Here is a 20,129-nt window from a genome sequence, read left to right as displayed (position 1 = left end):
GTCCAGAGCTAGTTTGCTGCGTAATGTGCAGGAATCGCTGACCTTTCACCTCTTCTCCCTTAATGCTACTTAATTTCTGTCTGAACTTACTGAACAGTGGTTTTAGTCATACATGATTGGTTCTGATTTACAACCATCTTGTGTTTTTTTTTTTTTTTTTAACGGTCAAACGATCTCCCCTCTTGCAGTCAAATGAATAAAAGTCAGTATAAATTAAGCAGTGGTGTAAACCAAGGCCTGTGAGGTCAGGGGCTGGGTCAATGGAGGACAGAAGCCTAGCAGATTCATTTTTTTTTCAGCCTCCTGTGGGACTTCCTGTTTTTAACACCAGTTTGTTTTCTGAAGAACTTGGTAGGACAGTTTAGTTTCAGTCATTGCTGAAAAAAATAAACTATTAATAAAAATGGTTAGCAATTATCTCACATGCTTAGCTTTCTTTATTAATGCCTGTGTTGCATGATTCACAAATTAGTGTGTTTACATGTGTGTTAATTTTGCAAACACATGTTCAGTCATTTTGTTCCCTGCCATCACATACCCCCAGCCCATTATTATTGACTAATGGGGTAATCCGTGCTTTTGTCATGTTCCCTGTTACATTGTGTCTGTGTAATAACCAAGTCAAGTGTAGCTATTCATTTCATATTTAAATTAACTACATTCATTCCATCTTAATTATTAAAAATGTACACCATTTCTAAAGCCTTTTTCTACAATTCACTTAAAAGGCAAAGGTTATTCATCATTCATGATTCAGTGCTGTCTCACAGATCCACCCCATGACAGGATATTACAACATGGAAATATGGAACTCACTATGACAGCGGTTGGCCCCTAATTGCTACATTATTCTATGGAGCTGGGTTTGGATTAGACTTTGAGAATCCAGGTGGAGATAGCCAGGCTTAAAATGATCATGCAGGCCTAAAAAGTCATTCTTTAACACGCTTCCAAACCATTTAGCCCAGGAGTAAATTACAGCTCTTCAAGCACAGACCAATCATTTGTAATCCAATCTGACAAAGTAGTCGTGGTTGCTGTTAGACCACACAATGAAGAGAACTCCAATGTAGACAGCTCCTCATAACCCTTCTCCCAGAGGAGAATCTCGTGCCTAGTGATTAGGAGGTGAATGGGTTTGAGGTTAGGGTGAGGTTTTATCTGTTACTGCGTGTTAATGCTGCAGTGACACGTGGGAAGGGTCTGTCTCACCAACAGATATCCAACCCCCTCAGGTTGTGAACAGAAGCAACGCAGCTGGGTGTAACCCACACCCTGCTGAGGAAGATCATCTTTCCAGGGGAACCTTGCAAAAGAGCTATTCTGCTGACATTGATCCCATCCTTCAGTTTAATAGCCAAAACACTGTTTCTCTCTCTCTCTCTCTCTCTCTCTCTCTCTCTCTCTCTTTCTCTCTCTCTCTCTCGCTTTCTGTTTCTCAGTGTGTAACTGATTTGATTAAATACATATGCCGCAATGTTGTCACGGGAATCACTCATGGATGATGAGAAATATGTGCATTAAAAGCTTACCGAGGTTAAATGAAAACACAGAGTTCAAAAGTCTTGTTTCCACGCTGGTCCTCACAGAGAGTGTTTTCATACTGCCTTCAGTCCCGCTGTCATCTCGCCCGCGTTCTTACGAGGGCTCGCAGCTGGAGGCTGCAGGCTGGAAGCGCGCTGCACAATGAGGTCGCTTGACGTATTAGCGGCATTGGCGGGGTGGTGAATGAATGAGGCGCAGTCTGCCCCGCGCCGTCCTCCCCTGACCTGCTCTGGCCTTCTTGTGCAGGCTTAGAGTGGGGCTGTGAAGCAGCGCTCGCCCAGAGCAGCGCTGCTGAAGCGCAGCAACCTGGCCTTGCTTTACCAGGCTAATGTGATACATGGGTGGCTGTGCGGTGCAGCGGTTAAGCTAATAGGCTTGTCCCTTTAAGGTTACACTTCCTGAGCCTTGGCCATGTAACGCAGTAGCACTCGGCAAGGTGAATTGCTTCACTGTGAAGCATGAGTATTTGATTGAAAGAATAAGCCTACGTGCTGTTAGTCGTCCCAAATATAAAGGAATGTTTGAAGCAAAACCAACCTAAACTTCCAACCAGTTTCAATGATAGATGTTTATATACTTACTTTTTATCCTCTTCTGAATGGGTTGGAAATGGAGAAAGCTGTGTGGGAATTGTTCTTCCAATGAAAAGCAATTTGAAATCAATTGATAAGAACACTGTTTCTCTTCTTACTTAAAATTTCACAAAAGAGAGTATAAAGTTTTCTTTTAAGGGTCAAACACGCTGCTTTGGTCAACCCTCAGGCATAAAACGGAAACCTTTCTGAATGGAGCAAATATGTGGCTAACACGGTCCAGATGCAGCCAATCCTGCACTGGTAACATGCTCCATTTTGGCTTTCATTCTCCTTAATCAAATAAGGACTTTTTTACTCACTTAACTGCTGGAGAGGTTTGACCTTAATTTGGGATGGGGGGGGGGGGGGGGTTCTATCCACACAGGCTGTGTATAACCAAAACTCAGGACTGCAGCGAAAACTCAGGACCCCAATGTAGAAACCGAGCTTTTTAAAGCATCAGCAAAACGCTCAGCCTCTCACTGTGGTTTTTATAGGACTGCATTATTTTGAGCAAAGAAGCATGTCCAGATCATTTGACATTTTTATGAAAATAGAGCTGATTTAGAGTTTTTATTTTGAAATGAAGCATGCAATGAATACAAAATGTCATCTGCGGGTACAAACATTCAAATAAATGATTCAGCTAGAGAAGCTTGAACCAATACGGTGAGGTTTATTGACCGTGCATTCAATTTCTATTGCGTGCAGTATGATAAAATTGCATTTGAAAAATGCACAGTGATTTACTGTCAGCAGGACTGAAGTAAAATTCAGTCTCCACAGCCAACAGTAGCTTGGTAATGTATGCCCTCATAGTTAAGTTTTTTTCTTTCTCATTTGAGGTTAGAACTCCTCTTAGTGTGTTCACATCAGGGTTTTTTTGTTATCATTTTGGTGAAATGTATTGGCCTTCTAAGGCTTGTGAACGCTTTTCCTCCAGGAGCCACCTGATGTTGGTGAAATGCCGTTATTCAAACCATTTTCACATGGAAAAACTTTGTTTGGAGCTGCCATCTCCCATTCTTGGTTGTGCTCTTACAGGGCCAGCAAGCTGGGCATTGCTAGTAACGGCTGGGATCAATGCCTGAATATGGCTTTTTTTCTTTTTTTTTTTACATTGCGCCCTTTGCTGAACTCTCTTTTGTTTTGTGGGTGCGCTTGCTCTCTAATGGGTGGAATCCGGTTTCATGTTGTGGCTTCTTGACCTGCTGTAGGATTGAGTGGCTTTCAGGCCAAGCATTTAAGATGGTGTCTATTATTTTACTGGCTGATTTAGGAACAGTCCATGCAATCACATGAATTTAAATGCCCTCTGAGCGATTATGCCAGTTCTTTCTTTCTCTTTGGAAGAAAGTCTATCAATTTCCTTTGTAATTATACAGTGGTCACGTGATGGCTGTTCCTTTTAGTGTCCGTGGGTACCTTTGACCTGTTTCCCTGTTCCTCATATCACTATTGTAATTTGGCAGTTAACAGGGATATCAAGCAGCTGCTATGAACTAAATGGCCAGATTTCAGAAACATAGCCTGTCCATCATTGCCTCATTTCCTCTCCTCTAGGGTGACTGAGACATTTCCCATTTCTCAGCTGGACTTTCAATAAAGCAACATAGATCAAGGCTTTGGGTAGTAAATGGGACTGTGTCACCTACAACAAGTTGGGGTTTGCTGGAATTTTGTTCATTTGAGTACATTTTTGTCTTATTGTAAGTTATTTTTCTTACAATATAGAAGGGAGTTTGTCCTGTTGAAGGTGAACCACTTTATTCACATTTCAACACATCACAAATATCTAGGCTTGCCAGACTTTAGGATAGCTTTGTCATCTGAGTGAGGGGTGAACATACATGGAAGTGCTTTAGAGGCACAGACCGGGTCTTTCTTCAGGCACAAGAATGGGGTTGCACTGAAGAATTGGGTTGCCTAACCTGCCAGTTAAGTTGCATTTGTTACGCATGAGACAAGTGCTGCTAGCTGAACTAGAGCTCAGCCTTTAACACAAGAGACAGACCAACAAGAGCATGGCTTTGTGACCTGTTGGGGAGGTTTGTTTAAATGGGGTGGTCCAAATAAATTATGATTCGTCCCCAGGGGGGTCAGGTATTTTTGGTTCACCCCTGTTTTAGGTTACTTATTCTGAGTTATTTACAGGACAGGGGCTTAAAATTGTCTGTTTTTCCAAGTGTCACCACAAGGCTAGTCAAATGATATTTGACAGACTTATTGCAGTTCTCCAGGAGTTGGGTCGAGTCCCACCGGATTAGAGAACAAAAATCTCCCGGTGCTCACAGGAGTTCAGAAAACCTGTCGAACCATTTGCTTAAAATTGGATTTAATTACACAACAAATCTGACTGAGGCCTGGTCACAGTAACGTTGTGCGTATTTATTGACTATTTAGTGCTGCATTGAAAAGCAGCAAGGTGGATAACACTGCGGCTAGCTGTTGAACTCGCTGTGTTAGGATGGGTCACATTTGCATTGCAAATACATGGTCACAGAGGTATGTGCCTGAGGAAAGGCCTCGGTCACGAGCCGCAAAATTCCACTTGTGCAAAGGCCTAGTTTCTTAAAATGTTTACCCGGGTTTATTACTTCTCAATTAAACAATAACTGCCCATCTTTAATAAAGACAATGCAGTGATTGATCTTTTATTAAGCATGCATTAAACTGATGACTTACTATCCCTCCCTCATTCATCTAACCCACTGATTCCACATATATGCAGTGATGATATATGTAGTGGAAACCCATTAAGCCCTGAAAGGCTTGTGCAGACATGGCAGGGAAACGGGCTGTGTCATCGCTGTGGCCCCTAATGAACCGGGGCCATGTGCGTTTGGCAGATGCGGGCCCTCCCCTGTGTCTCTTTAGCGCGGCGGGGTCATAAAATCCTGTGACATTGCGAAATCCAGCACGGCCTTAGCCTGCCCCCGCATGGTTTGTCCCCCCGAGCGGCCATCAATTATCCTCCAGCCGGCCGGGACGGCCGCAGCCCAGGAGTCGGCCTCATCCCCTTTTAACCAGTGCTGGATTGCTGGTTTGAACTGGACCGAACGTGGCACTGCCTGGGGACAACATTCGGTTTTAGGTTTCAGGTTGAACTGTTGTGGGATGCTCTCTTTGGGTCATCTGTACATCTATGTATTTGCATACATGCATTTGCTGCTCATACGTCAATCTGCCAAATGTGCTCACTTAAACGCATAAACTGTATATCTGTGTGACTTCAAAGACCCATAGACCCATAGTTGTTGTCTATTGTAAATACCATGAAGCAAACTCAGTGAGAAAGAGATGCCACAGCACACAGAAACAAGGAGCAAGGGGGTTTATTTATGCAAGCAAGGAAGAAGTTACTGAAACGAATTTGGCCATAAAGTTCAACATAGTTTGTTGAAAGAAAAACAATAAAAGCAAGCAATTAAACCAGAAATAATCCATTAACAAACAATCAGAAACCCAAAGTAACAATAAGCCATGGCATAATAGAATATCACAAACAAATACATATACACATGCCTACATATATCCAGACACACATATATCTGTTACAGTCATGTATTCATACATATACATGGTCTCACACACATACTCACACACACACACACACACACACAAACACAGACATGCCTGTGTACACGCTTGTATACTTTGGTGCTTTTTCTCAAATGATATAATATGATGTAATGAGAATGTCTTTGTGCGTATGACTTTGTGCTTTTGTTTGTCCTGGACCTCCCATTTCCTGTTCATCTGGGTCTCCCGCCAACTGCAGCAGTAATTCACTGCAGTTTCCCGGGACCCTCACTTGTCACAGGTAGTTGAGATGGCTCTCTCAGCAGTCGCAGATGTGTACGCAACAATTCCTCCGTGGCACTCCTTTTTGCCTAGTAAGGTTACATTAAGGCTCCCTTACTCAGTGTATTGCCTTTTAAAATGTATTTTCTTCAACACATTCCTATCAGCCATGGAGGGGTCTCCAGAGAATCCACAGTGTTTGGGGTTAGAGAAGCCAGACTTGTCCTGATTGGAGTCCTTCCTCCACACAGCTTTCCACCAACATGCTGTGGAAAAGCCAGAATACACACACACACATGCACATGCACACGCACAAACACACACACACACACACACACAACATGACCCGTTTTCCCACTTATGAATATGAAATCATCAGTTGTTTGTCTAGTTTTTATTTTAACAGAATAAAAACTAGACAAACAACTGATGATTTCATATTTCATATATCATATATCCTCTGAGGGTGGGAATGTGAAGAAATGAAGTGCATTGCCTGTTGCAGTCAAAGTAAAGTGGGCAGAGATCCAATAGAGCTGACTTTTCTAAACTTCTGACGTATGTAATATATTCCAGACAAAAACAAACTGCATTTTAATGGTAAGAGTCAACAATGCCAAGCAGGTGAGTTTAAATAAAAGTTCCGCTTCTTGATCTACGTCATGACAGTGCTGCTTTTCAAAATGGCATTATACCATATGGGGCTTAGTTTTAGATAAAACTCGCCCTGCTGGGGATTCTGATGACTGAAATGTTCTAATATTGAAGCTGTCTGTGACTTACTAAAGGGTTGCTTGTGTGCTCTTATAATGAAGACAATATTAATAATGAAAGCTGTGTTGAAAAAGCAACATATGTGCTATGTTTTTTTTTTTGGCAGTGTAGCACAGTGGATAAGGAACTGGGCTTGTAACCGAAAGGTCATAGGTTTGATTCCTGGGTAGGACACTGCCGTTGTACCCTTGAGCAATGTACTTAACCTGAATTGCTTCAGTACATATCCAGCTGTATAAATGGATGGAATGTAAACTGCTATGCAAAAGTTGTGTAAGTCGCTCTGGATAAGAGCATCTGCTAAATGCCTGTAATGTAGTGTAATTTTCAATGATGCAATGTGATTAAGGAGTGGGATAGAGTTCTGACTGGAAGCATCTTTTACTGGCCAGCAATGTGACCAATCATGAGGTCATCTACAGGACTCCTGGTTACTGTTGGCCCTAGCATGGTCAGGCTCAGGTTTTCAGCTATAGGGTCACCATGGCACCAAGGAGTGCTGCTTAAGCTGAGTGTAACCATCCAGGAATTCCATTCTGTGCTATGTTTTGCATTGGACTATACAGTGCCATTAAATGAATTTGCCACACTGCATGGTTTCAGACAAAATATAATATTAGACAAAGGGAACCTTTGTAAACAAAAAACGATTATTTCATTTATTTAATGAAAAAAGTTATCAAACACCCAGATTCAGCTGATTGAACACAACCAGGCTTGATTGCAGCCAGCCCTGTTGAATCTAAACCTCACTCTTATTGAACTTAAGGAACACAAAATTTCTGCAAGCACACTATGCCATGATCTAAAGAAATTTCAGAAGAGATGAGAAAAAAATAGTTGTTGAAATATATCAGTCTGGAAAGGGTTACAAAGCCATTTCTAAGGCTCAAATGGAGAACACTTGGAACACTGGTGAATCTTCCCAGGAGTGGCTGGCCTGCCAAACTTTCTCCAAGAACGCAGTAACAACTCATCCTGGAAGTTACAAAAATCCCAGAAGGATATCCAAAGAACTCCAGGACTCTCTTCTCAGCTAAGGTCAGTGTTCATGACTCCACAATAAACAAGTGACTAGGAAAAAATGGGATTCATGGGAGAGTAGCGAGATGGAAACGATTTCTAACCAAGAGAAACATCAATGCTTGTCTCACATTTGCAAAAAAGCACCTGGATGATCCCCAAGCCTTTTGGGATAATGCTCTATGGAAAGATCAATCAAAAATGGAACTTTTCGAACAACATGGGTCCCATTACGTCTGGCGTAAAGCAAATACAGCATTACGTCATACCAACTTGTCGAACATGGTGGTGGTGGTGTGATGGTGTGGTATGGAGATGCTGTGCTACCTCAAAACCTGGACAACTTGTTATTATTGAAGGAACCACAAATTCTGCTGCGTACCAGAACATTCTTAAGGGAAATGTCCAGACATGTGTCTGTGAGCTGACGCGTAATTGGGTTATGCAGCACAACAGTGACCCAGAACACAAAAGCCCACATCAGATTGGCAGAAAAGAAACAAAATTAAAGTTTAGGAGTGGCTTAGTTAAAGTCCTGACGTGAACCCAATAGAGATGCTGTGGCAGGACCTGAAAAGTGTAGTTCTTGCTTGAAAACCTACCAATTTGTCTGAATTTAAGCAGTTCTGAAGAGTAGGCTAAAATTCCTCCACAGTGATATGAAAAACTGATATCAAATTATAGGAAGTGTTTGGTTGCAGGTATTGCTGCTAAATGTGGTGCAACCAGTTAGGTTAGGCAATTAATTTTTCACATGGGAGATATGGGTATTTCATAACGTTTTTCATTAAATAAATTAAATAATAATTAAAAAATGTTTTGTGTTGAATCAGGTTCCCTTTGTCTAATATTACAAGACCTGAAACCATTCAGTGTGACAGATATGCAATGGGAGAGAAAATCTGGAAGGGGACAACACAGCATACGAATGATAATCCTCCCACATCAACATTGATTCACTATAACTGCTAACTGCAGAGATGCTAGGATTTAATTCCCCAGGCACCCGTTTCTAATTATTTGGTATTCATTCCAGGGGGAAAGGCTTTTGAAAGCTTGTGTGGATGGTTTACTTGTGCCCTGTAAAACTGTTAATGAACTTCAGCTTCCTCTGCATCAGGCAGAATTATTGCCAATGACCTTCTCTCTGACGCGAGAGTGAAGGAAGACCTCAGGCAGTCACTTCCACTGTTAAGTCAGTGCAAGATGAAAGGCTTCCTAAAGTAGCCATTTTTATTTTGTTTTTGACAGAAGGAAGATTTAGATCAAATGAAAAAATAGTTTGGTGCTGACATTATACTGAGTGTGGCCTTGAACTTTTAAGTGAAGTATGCAGAGATAAAAATTTCTCTGGGGAGTCTGGAAAGAGAATTAGTTTGTGAGATTTTTCGCAGGAGACAATCTATTCGTTTTAGCAGGTTTACCAGAGTTGGTAAGTAAGTCACCACCAGAGAATTTTCAGGTGGAAATATTTAAATAGAGCCCCATGGTTCGTTTGGTTATGATTCATCAGGAAAAGTAACTGATCATTGGTTAATTAGCAATACTAGCATACCGTGTAATGACATTTACAGTCTTTTGCCACGTTACTGAGAAGACCAGTTTCAAGCTTCCTAACAATAATAGCATAAGTGACCAAGATGTGTCTAAATAAGATAATCATATTTCATATTTCAAATTTCAAATAAGATTTTGGGTGAGGGTGTCTTGAGCGATCTCGGCTTTAAAACAGGCCATTGGTTGAATCCTGTTGATCTTGAAAATGGCTGACTATGGATAAGAAATGGGTTGTATGATGATTTTCTTTTTTTTTTTTTTTGTGTTATGACCCCCACATTATAGCAATTTTGCGGATTATGCATTTTTTAAAATCATCTTGGTGTTGTAGAATGGGGGAATATTGACTGTGCATTGCCCTCTGTAGCTTTTGAGTTTGAAGAGTTTCAAGACAATAATGGGTAGATTTTATTGGGCTATTAGTTAACTAGTATGGTGCAGTTGTGCAGTTTTTGGCAGTAGCAATATGTGTTAACAAGTTCCTATCCCAGTGATCGAGTTGGGAAATCAGTAAATTAAAAGCATAGCTTTCTGCTCACAACAATGCTGAAATTGAAATTGATGAGCGAAGTATGGTCATTGCATTTTTAAAGGAAAGACCAACTGATATTTCAAAATGCCCACCCTGTCAATGCATTCTAGAATCACCCCTGATTCAAACTGATGTACTTACAGCAGTTTCATAAATGGTTGAACTTGTAATGGAACTGTTTGTAAGGTCCCACGCGTAGCTTACGCTCTCCATATATTTCAGGATAAACTTCTTGGTACCAGCAGTTATAACATTGTTTTTTATTTTCTCAGAAAGCAAGAGCCCACCTCTATCTTTTGATCCTTCAGCTCCTGAATTGGGTCTGTTGTTCCCTTTCGCTCTCAGCTACTGCTTTGATTTAATATTCACCACAAGGGTTTCCGTCATCCTGCATCACCGGAGCCTCAAGCTAACAACATTTTAAGCCACCACAAAGACACGTGGGATACCTTGAAGTGAAGCTCATCATGTTTTTTCAAAGGGCACTTATTAATGCCCTCAGCTGGTCTGGAAGTCATTAAGAACAGGGATCCTGTAAATAAAAACTTCTACACAAATTTACTGTTTCAGTCTAGCATAGTGGTTTTGTGTCCTGCTTGACATTATACTGAAGTTTACAATTTAATCTGTGGTCTATCTACCTAGGAAATGAGTCATCTCTAGTGAGAGTCATCTCATTGACTAAACAGAGGGAAAAAATGTACGCTCTTGTTTTTCACGTGCGATACATTTTGAAAGTGGAATAAATTCATCATATTGGAGTTAACCCTGAATCATTTACTGTAGTCTGGGATACCCGTGACTCAATGAGACTACTGTTTCTTTGCTGTGTACTATCCTGTTTTTAGGCTCATCAAGTTGCTATGGGGCAAGTTGCTATTTAAATTAACTGGGTGAACTGATCATATAAAAAAGTCCTGGAGGTTTGCCTGAACTCCTGATGAACATTTTGTAATATCTTTCCACTGAGCCAGCTGTTGAGCCTCCAAGCTCTAACGCTGCTGCAGCCTTGTCTGGGTGGTCTAGGCCTTCATCTTTGGCTTTAGAGGATAGCTGCACTATTCAGGCTAATCTCTCCTAGCTCTTCTGGAAAAGCCCACTCATTTTTGCCCTTAATCTGCACAGGATCAGACAGCACTTCTTAATAAAGGGGGTACGCTGCATACAGTAGCTGAGAATGCCAGGGGAGGTGATGGTTAGTCTCAGGCGTCTGCCTGCATTTTAAATCTTGTAATGATCTTTATACAGGCTCTACTTTTGTATGATGTTTAAATTGTGTGTGTTCTGTGTTTGTAGAAATATGTCTCTGGCTGTGTGAGATTTTCAGGGTTATAATTTCCCACATGCATATCATCTCACAGCACATCTGGTGAATGGATCTTTGATATCAACTACATATTTAGGGAATCCAAAGGGTTCGTTTTTAGTGTCAGTCACAGAGGGAGAAAAATATCAGACAAGCAAAAACTCACTTTCAATGAAACTGTTCCCAGACTGATTAGCATGTGTTTGAGCTGTATTTCACAGTATATTTTTCACAATGTGTTTATACTGCTGTCAACTTTGGTGTTAATCTTAGTCAATGCAAGGAATAGGTGCTTATAATAATGAGAATCTGGGTTCATCTTTGTGCTTCATGTACAGCGTCATGTCCGATAGGCTACCCGTTGCTACCATTTTCTGTGGTACCTTCCATTTAAAGACAAGTAATGAGGATCCCCCCTTGTTTTCTAGGGCAGTGGCAGACGTGAACTACTTTAACAGGCCACATGATACGCACCACATCCTGAATCGTACAGGAAAACTGGAGTAAATCACCTTTTTCTCTCTCCCAGTGTCCGGTTTTCACATTGGGCTTTTAGAGAGCTTGACCTGGCTGCTGTCAAGTGACCTCTGCTGGATCATTGCAATTCCCCGCTGTGTATCACTGGGAGGGGGTCGCTAATTGGCACGCTGAAATATTTTGATAATGGTCTCCAGGGTATAGGTCAATTCAATTAAAGTGTAAATTCATGGGGAAATTCCATTTCAAATCTTAAGAAGTTTTGTATTGATCAATTTCAATTTGACTGCTCAACAATTGAATTGAAATTGATTTGGCATTAGACGTGTTGTAATTGTTGGAATTGGAATTGCATTTAAATGTACACATTTAAAAGTTTAATTGAGTTGAATTTCAAATAATCAGTTTCCCATGCTTATTAATTGGAATTGACATTTTTCAGTCCATTAGAAAGTTCCTCATATTGACATTTCTAGTGTCATTGTTCATATAGTACTATGCAGATACTCGGTATACATATGGCTGATGCTTGCGTGCATTTGGTTACACTGGGTATCGGCTTGACCTGAAATCGAATCCATAATTCCTCTGAAAAAATAATTTGTCCATTTTGTTTACCAAGCCCAGCAAGGCTGATCTGTTGTGCTTTGTCACCTTAGGAAAAAAAGTCTGTTGTATTTACATACATAGCCCACAGCAGGAAAATAACACAGAACTTTGGTTATCACTGGCTGAGTTTGGCCCAGGAGTTGGGGAATAGATAAAATCTGTCTATAACTTGCTCTGACATAAAACATACCAACACAAGTGTTTGTTTTTTTTCCCCCCCTGCTGTGCAAGTGAAATCAGTCAGCCTCAATCATGGTCGTTCTCCTTTCACATCCGTATGGGGTGCACTTTTCATTATTATACATTTTGTTTTGTATTTTTAAGCGTTCACAGAACATGAGAGACCAAATTCCAAAAATCCCCAGAATCCACAGAATATAACTCCATTTACACGCAGATCATACAGTAAAATGGCCACAGCAGTGCCTCATCTCAGGATAGAAGCGCTGGTTATTATCCCAGTATCTTGATGCCTCTCACCCATAGTCTTCAAAGTTATTCTTGTTATGTCCTTATTTCTTTCAGCACTGTGTTTGCTTGACAGCAGCTTTTTTTTTAACAGAACACTTTGTATCTAGTGAAGAACAAGGGCAAAGAAAGTTTTTGAACTGAATCTGCTGCAGATAAGGAGAGCTCGGTATGTGTGCTGATGCCTTTCTCCAAACCCGTGCGCGCGTGTCATTCACTCTCCTCTGTCACTGTCGTAAAAGAATGCTACAATTCAGCGAGATCAGCGGAGGGCAGGCAGCTGGTGATGTGCTGTACGCAGAGATACCGATCGTAAGGGCTTATCGCACGGAGACAAGGATGAAAAAGACGCCACAGCTCTTTGACGCGCACCCTTTCGGGGTTAAATATTATCTTCGCGCCTATTCACTCGATTGCCTTCGGCAATGTCCTGCCTGGTCGGGACCATAGTAATCAGGGAGACACACTGATTTCACACTATTAGTGTCACCTTATTAGTACAGTTAGACTCACCTGTCAGATTTGATTCAGTGACTCGCTCTGAATTACACTCATTTGGCGATCGGTATCGTTGTTTAGACACAGGTAACAAGCGGCAGTTGAATGTTGTGCATTTTTTGTGGCTGATGTGGCCCATGTTTCCCTGTTCGCAGCACGGAACCCGCGCGATCCAAAGCAGAGGCCAATCGGAAGGCGTCTCGACGGTCAGCTGCCATCGCCACAACTAGTAAGCCTACAGAGACAGATGATCTGTTTGATGACTTCTAATCGTGACAAGACCATCGCTGGGGTAACCAGATACTACACTACAATTATGTATTTTTTACAAATATTAAATGTGGGAAACAACAATAAAAAGTGGGGGTTTTTTTGGCGTAATGAAACCATTTGGTGTTTTTTTTTTTTTTCTTTTTTTTAAAAAACTGGTACAGGTTACAGTAATTCAACTCAGTTGTAGACATTGGATCTGTATTCAGCTGCAATATAAACTACAGTTAGCTGCTATAATCATGATTAAGGAGAAGTTCTGTAATGACAAAGTATGTGGGGATAACACAGCAGCGCCAACTATGTGGGAATATGGTTATGCTATTAGGTTCTTGTGGGGGCTTGTTCAAAAGAATTCATCACAGAGACCTCTATTTGGATATTAAACACAGGTTAGAAGTGAACAGAAAATGTAATGGCAAGATGACCTTTTGTCTGCATAACTTACAGCAGCGTGTAAATATATTACTCTCATTTATACAAATTTATCCATAACTTTTTATGATTGTCAGGTAGTTAGTCTTGCCAAAGTGTATGAGTACACTAGCATATAGCCATCAGTAAGCCTACCGAGCACAAAGTTTCAAAAAGACTTCTAATCCTGAAACACGTGTCATGTATTCATTGAGGCCTTTGGGTATTAAGACATGCATAAATACTCTTTTTATGCATGTCTTTTTAAAAAGTCTTTTTATTTAAAAAAATGTAATAATCATTAAATGATGCATTCAAATTAAAGTAGTTTTTGTGCCACATTTCTGCAAGGAGCAAATCTTCAGGGAGTGAGGATCTAAATGTTTGGAGAAGATCTATAATGTGTCAGTCCAAGTCAGGTCAATACCAAACAGGAGTATATTTTTGAATCATAGGGTTTGTGCTGTAAGGAGTCACGGAACAGAGAAAATAAATCAGTTTTTCTTGAAGGGTCTGACCCTTTCTGTTGTCTCAACTGCATGCATGAACACACTTGCATACACACACACACCCACACACGCACGCATGCACGCACACACACACAAGCATGTCTGTTAATCAGCCTACTCAATCATGGAATCTGCCAATCTGAATCTTATCCTCATCTCTTCATCTCCTCTTTGACCTGTCTGGCTATGACTATGTGTGAATGCAGTGTCTTCACCACCTGAATATTTTCTCCTTCATCAGAGATAACAATCATCCTTGCACTGGTGATTCTGCCATGCCTGGTGCTTCACAAAACGTACAATTTACAAACTGTCAGCAATAATACTTTTCCTGCCATCTTAATATCAGTGTCTATAGTAGGGACTTCAACCCTGGTTCTGGAGAGTCACTGAGAGCTCTGGTTTGTATTTTCAGTTTAAAATCAGTTAACAGTTCAGACCCAAGAAACCAGATGAGGTGAGTTATCTGTTTAATCAACTGCTTAATTTTATCAATTAGCAGCTGAGCAGTGATGAAAACATGAAGACCCTCTTGCTCGTTATGACCGGGGAAGCAGCCTCCTGGTCTAAAATAGAATGTAAAAGTGATCACAAAATCTGAAGCAACACAAGAAAGGCTGCAAAATACAGGTAATATGTGCTATCTAAACCTTGAGCAGTGAGGATGGGTCTTATCATGCCAAGTAACCTGTGATGCCTGTCAGCTGTTGGTAATGATTGGGTCGCTGTGATAATACAGCTTCAGAGTGAAAGACTGTGTGGGTCATGTACCTGTCACATGAAACTACCTGAGCATGACAACACTGGCCCTGGCATTCTGGGGTCTGTCATCTAGTACACATTTTAACAGCCATAAAACAAAAGCCTGATCTCCAACCTGCTGATGAATGTCTTTGTGTGTTCAGAGTGACAGAAAGATGGCCTTAGCCTGGTATAGTTATGTTTTCTGAAAGAGAAAATTAAAAGAATACATTTGTATTTACAAGTCCCAGCATCACCTCCACCTGTCTGGATGCCAGAAGACCAACATGCACATGAATTACTTTAATTTCTGTATGCAGGCAGGCTGTAATTCAAAATACTGGAGTCTTTAACCATCCTAAAATTAAAGAGAAAAGAGAAGTGACAGCACCCTGTTGTCTGCATTATAAATGTTTCACTTTCAGGTTTGAGCTCTGTTAGCAATAAAGACTGAGTGTGGTGTTAACACTTAATACTCTAGAGCAGAATTGTCCTCAGCTGGCTAATATCAGCCTTCGTAAATGAAACCTAAATTAAGTCATAGAGTCAGTAATGTAAGCTTGTTTAACGCTCTAAATATTTTAAGGGGGAAATGAGCATAGAGAAGTCGGATGACCCAATAAGCAAAAGTTAATTTAATAGGAATCAAAGCTGATCCGCATTCATGCGCTGCCCCCATATCAGTCCCTATCAAATTCAACCTAACAAAAACGTAAGTTACGCTTCAAATAGAATGTAGTTTATTTTGGTAATTTCAGGTTATAAACCCCCATAATACTCCAATGGGTATTTGGTTCTGTGATAAGCTATATACCCGAGTGCTGTTAACATTTCAACGACTGGCTATATTGGAAATGTATAGGCTATAAAAGGAGAGCCGAGTTTTATTATTTCTTCTTTGCGTCCGTTATTTCTCGAGTAGTACCAGGAAATTGACTGTGTTCATCTGAAAATCGTTAACCAATAGTGGTGCGGTCTCTCCCCCGTGTGGAAAGAAATGGGAACGTGGAGGCTCCGCTATCGTTAGGCTTTCCCTTGCAGCGCATTGTGTGCACGAGACTTCTAAAACTTGTCTTCAAAATGCAAAAGTCTCTATAGTGTCGTCCCATGTGAATACTCGGTACATGCTTTATCGCTATAATCACAGCCTGCCAATTCGCATTGATTGTGTTATGACAAGAATACGTCAATATGTAGCCTACGATAGCGTCAGCAATGAAAATGTGGATTTATCTACACCAAGGCTAGAGAATTGAAGAATTGAAGCAGAAAAGTCGCGTAGCCAGTAAACTGTCAGTATTGTCACTCTTGAGCTGCTCCGTCACGAAACCTGCATCTTCTGAAAGAGCGGAGCGTGCCGGTGACTCAGATGGGGACGCCGCCTGTGGTTCCAGGCGTAAGACTCAGTTTTCCAGGTAAATCCATAAATTCCGTTACTCTATTTTTCATCTTATGCTTGTATATATATGAACAAAATACGGTAAATCGAGAAATGACAGCTTTACACGAATACATACATTCATCAATGAAGGCAATTTTTCGTCACAATTAGTAGTATTATTAGTAATTCGTATTGGATGCTAATTGTGGATTGTCAATAAATCAAATATTGGTGGTTATGATACATCAACCAAGTAAATAAATATGAAAGTGATTATCCGAACATGCCCCTAGCGTGTGTTTTAATAATGAGCTCTTTAAAAAAAAACTCCACAGGGGGTATCCGTTCACTTTTTAGGGTTGTCGTCTGTGCCCCTCCTCTTGCACTGACGAAATAGCTTAATAGTGGGTGTAAATCGAATTTGAACTTGCAGCCGGCTGATTTCTTGGTTCTTCTAGCCAGCATCTGAACAGACAACAAACAAGAGCAGGAGTCCCTACAGATGGAGCTGTAAGAATCGTCCGCAATCATTCTGGAGAAGAGTAGCCTACTTACTGCTCGCGCTGCCTGTGGGAAAGGAAAGCATCCTGGACTTTTTTAAACAATTGCGCAGATAGAGACGAGACGGGACTGAAGGATATACTTTGAATACTTCTTAAATTCTGGATTTACAAACACGTGAGGTATTATTATGATTATTATTATTATTATTATTCGTTACTGTTTGTTTTGTAAACGTCACTTAAAATTAAGTTTTCTAGTTTTTTTCAAAAACCTCAAATGCAATTCACTGTACTCTATGTTGACAAGGCGCATTTGAATAAGTGACAAGTGAGTAGTTCCTTTAAAGAACGTTTAAATAAGTTAAAAGTCAAATATATGTCAATTGTAACGCCTGTGAAAATCACTAATGCCAACAAAATATAGGTTTTTTTTCCCTTTTCTGTAACAGTCATTTGCAATTCGCAACAAAAAGATTTTTTTTCAGTTTCTCAGAAGCGGCTCTACCTTGCATTCAGCCCTGAGGATCAACACTACATAGAAAACAAGAGAATGCCACTTGTTTTGGAGAAAACAGTAGAAAAGAAAAGAATTTTCCTCGCCCCGGGATAAAATCATTTTATATGTGCATAGCTCACAAGAATAGGTACTTGTGTCTTTTATGAGAAAGCCTTTCAAATTCAATGTTTATTGTTCTGTGACAATGACAATATACTGAAGCCGCTTGCACGGAATACACGCTCCAACTTTTTGTTCCCAAGATTCTGAAAGCAATCGGAGATACGGCCTGTTTTTTCCTCCCGATCGTCCAATGAGTTAACTTAAGCCTTCTGCGATAGACTGTGTTGTCACTTTTTTGGAAAACATGTAATATCTAACTGATGAAATGTTCTAGTCATACAGAACCCCCCTCAAAAAATCCAGTGACACACGCTTTGTGCTGAGCACTCCAAACATGAAACCAGTCAATTCGGCAGTGAACTAATAGTTGCTTGGTGATCTAACGGTAACAGACGTGTTTCACTGAGAACAACGTTAATTAAAAGACAGGGGTGCGTTTCCGCCTAAAACCAGCCATTACTTGAGATTAAAGGAGCTCTAGACGAATGCCCTCGTAATCTTGTCAGCAGGTAATGTGCATGTATCATTAACGCGTTACGTTAGTTGCTACAATGTTTCAACGAAGGAAGACATCATTGGCCAAGGAACACCGAACTGTGCAGCTGGATGCAGTCTATTTACGTCACTGTGCCAGTATCGCTCCCTAGTGTTTAACCAGGACATAAGTTTGCTCTTGTCTATTTAACGTTTTTATTTTTATTTCTACCATTGTCTGCCATCACATTAAAAGGCAGTGGAAATATCAGAGTGGTAGCACAACATCTTTATTTATTTATTTATTTATCCATCCATCCATCCATGAAATGCACGATTAATTGCGATAGCTGTAGCCTACTTGAGGACGCGTACAAAACAAGGAAACTTAAATTTGCCACATGCAGATTTTTAGAGCCATTGTCACTGTTCCAGCGTGTACGCTGCGTTTCTGGCTAGGGACAGTCAAAACGATCGTTCTGTTGCAGGGACAAACTGGACATCTGCACGAAGGTATCTGGAAGAATCTAACGGGCTTCAAAAGCAGGTCAACAGGGAAGGAAGGAAAACACACGTACCAGCAGGACAGCGCACAACTAAAGAGTCACAAGGGGAGCACAACGCTGTGAATTCTCAAGGCACCCCGCTGTCAGGCCGCATTTCAGGTTAGTGGGCATTAGAGATCTGAGACAAGCGAACTGTAAAGTTGTGGAGGAGACATTTTAATTAAAAGCTAAACTTGCGCGAGAGCTCAAATAAACCAATTGCAGATTTAATAAGTTATTTTCTCTTCTTCAGCTTCATAAAAGTTCTCAATTCGAACTGATTGACAGAGAAAGTCGAGACATTTCCTTGATTTTATTCGGAGAAAGGCAACTGCAAGTGATTGATTTGAGTTGGCGCACCACCTTATCAATCTTCTCGCAAAATTTGTGTCTGCTTCTCCGGCTTCCCTTCCTAATAAACGACTGTTTTTAGTTTAAGGGCTAAGTTGCAACCATAGGGAATTGTTAGTTTGCAGTCCCTCACCCCCACTTTTGATTTTCTTGTTTCCCACCCTCCCCCCGTGGTGTGTGTTCTTAATTTAGATGTTAAGTGTCAAATAAAAACATGAAATGCTGAACAAAAGCTTTAGCAACGCTGTCCATAGGATCTGTTGCCCAAGGCTTCTATCCTGACAAGACCTGTACTCAGCTGTCTATCTCCCTTCCCCCTTCATCTGGTGTAAATTTAATGTCACAATCCAAGCAGCAGTGAGTCCTGTTGTCTAAGTGCCAAACAGTCTTCCACTGTCAACACCTCTAGAATTTACAGGCCCAAGTGCGGTGTTGGGCCATGATTGCATGCAGAGGTGGACACTCCTAGTTCAAACTTTGTGCGCTGCTAACAAAGTGGAAACAGGGTCTTGCCCTGTCTCTACTCCGCCTCCCACCTGTGACTTGACCCAGCAGGGTAACCTCATTTGGAGTTATTTTGCCACCCACTTAGAGGACTTTGCCCCAGACAGACAAATTGCCCCGGACCACCAGAGTATGACAGAAGCCTGAGTGGCCACAGGCAGTCTCTCTGGGCTGTGGGTGTCACATAAAACAGGAAGTGCCTGGGTCAGTTGAAATGTGTTTCTCATAACCTGTTTCAGGCTTTAACATGGATCTCTTATGTGCACTCAAACTTAAGGTGAATGCTTTCCTGTCAGAAACATCCTTCTTCCCTATCTGCGAAATAAGAGTGATCTGTAATAGTGTGTGGTATGATATAAAAGTGAATGTAGGCTTTCTGTGGGAATGCTAGCAAATGTTTTCAATTATATGTTCTCTTGTTTTGTTGTTTGTATTTAAAGCACATCTGACTTGTTGAGTATGATGCTTTTGTAGAATAGATTAATGCAATGTTCCCATTTATCTGGTTTGCAGGTCAAAGATGACACTATTAAGTATAAAACACTTCCTGTGGATATTTTATGTGTGCTGTGCAGTTGCTGAACATGGTAAGATAATAGCTTCATGTTGCGCATTCATTCATAAGATGACACATACCCTGAACACTCAGA

At 40.8% G+C, this 20,129-nt stretch overlaps 2 protein-coding genes across 6 annotated transcripts in view; both read left to right on the top strand.

The window, feature by feature from the left end:
- LOC135238906 (DNA repair protein XRCC4-like) overlaps nucleotides 1-14,366 on the top strand; it is a 69,386-nt gene extending 55,020 nt beyond the window's left edge. For both annotated transcript variants that reach the window (XM_064307071.1, XM_064307072.1), the window contains exon 8: nucleotides 13,324-14,366. In XM_064307071.1, coding sequence (XP_064163141.1) covers nucleotides 13,324-13,438 — 115 coding nt within the window. In that variant the 3' untranslated portion in view covers nucleotides 13,439-14,366. The remainder of the gene's footprint in view (nucleotides 1-13,323) is intronic.
- A 1,444-nt stretch (nucleotides 14,367-15,810) lies between these two features.
- vcanb (versican b) overlaps nucleotides 15,811-20,129 on the top strand; it is a 46,887-nt gene continuing 42,568 nt past the window's right edge. The window contains exons 1-5 of one of the 4 annotated variants that reach the window (XM_064306850.1): nucleotides 15,811-16,517; nucleotides 16,942-17,166; nucleotides 17,472-17,630; nucleotides 18,568-18,744; nucleotides 19,993-20,066. In XM_064306850.1, coding sequence (XP_064162920.1) covers nucleotides 20,000-20,066 — 67 coding nt within the window. In that variant the 5' untranslated portion in view covers nucleotides 15,811-16,517; nucleotides 16,942-17,166; nucleotides 17,472-17,630; nucleotides 18,568-18,744; nucleotides 19,993-19,999. The remainder of the gene's footprint in view (nucleotides 16,518-16,941; nucleotides 17,167-17,471; nucleotides 17,631-18,567; nucleotides 18,745-19,992; nucleotides 20,067-20,129) is intronic. The other 3 variants (XM_064306849.1, XM_064306848.1, XM_064306851.1) reach the window with 3 other exon arrangements.

Source organism: Anguilla rostrata, chromosome 14 (assembly GCF_018555375.3).
Source record: "Anguilla rostrata isolate EN2019 chromosome 14, ASM1855537v3, whole genome shotgun sequence".
Taxonomy (NCBI): domain Eukaryota; kingdom Metazoa; phylum Chordata; class Actinopteri; order Anguilliformes; family Anguillidae; genus Anguilla; species Anguilla rostrata.
Note: the sequence above shows the minus strand (reverse complement) of the source record. Positions and strands in the feature narration are given on the sequence as shown.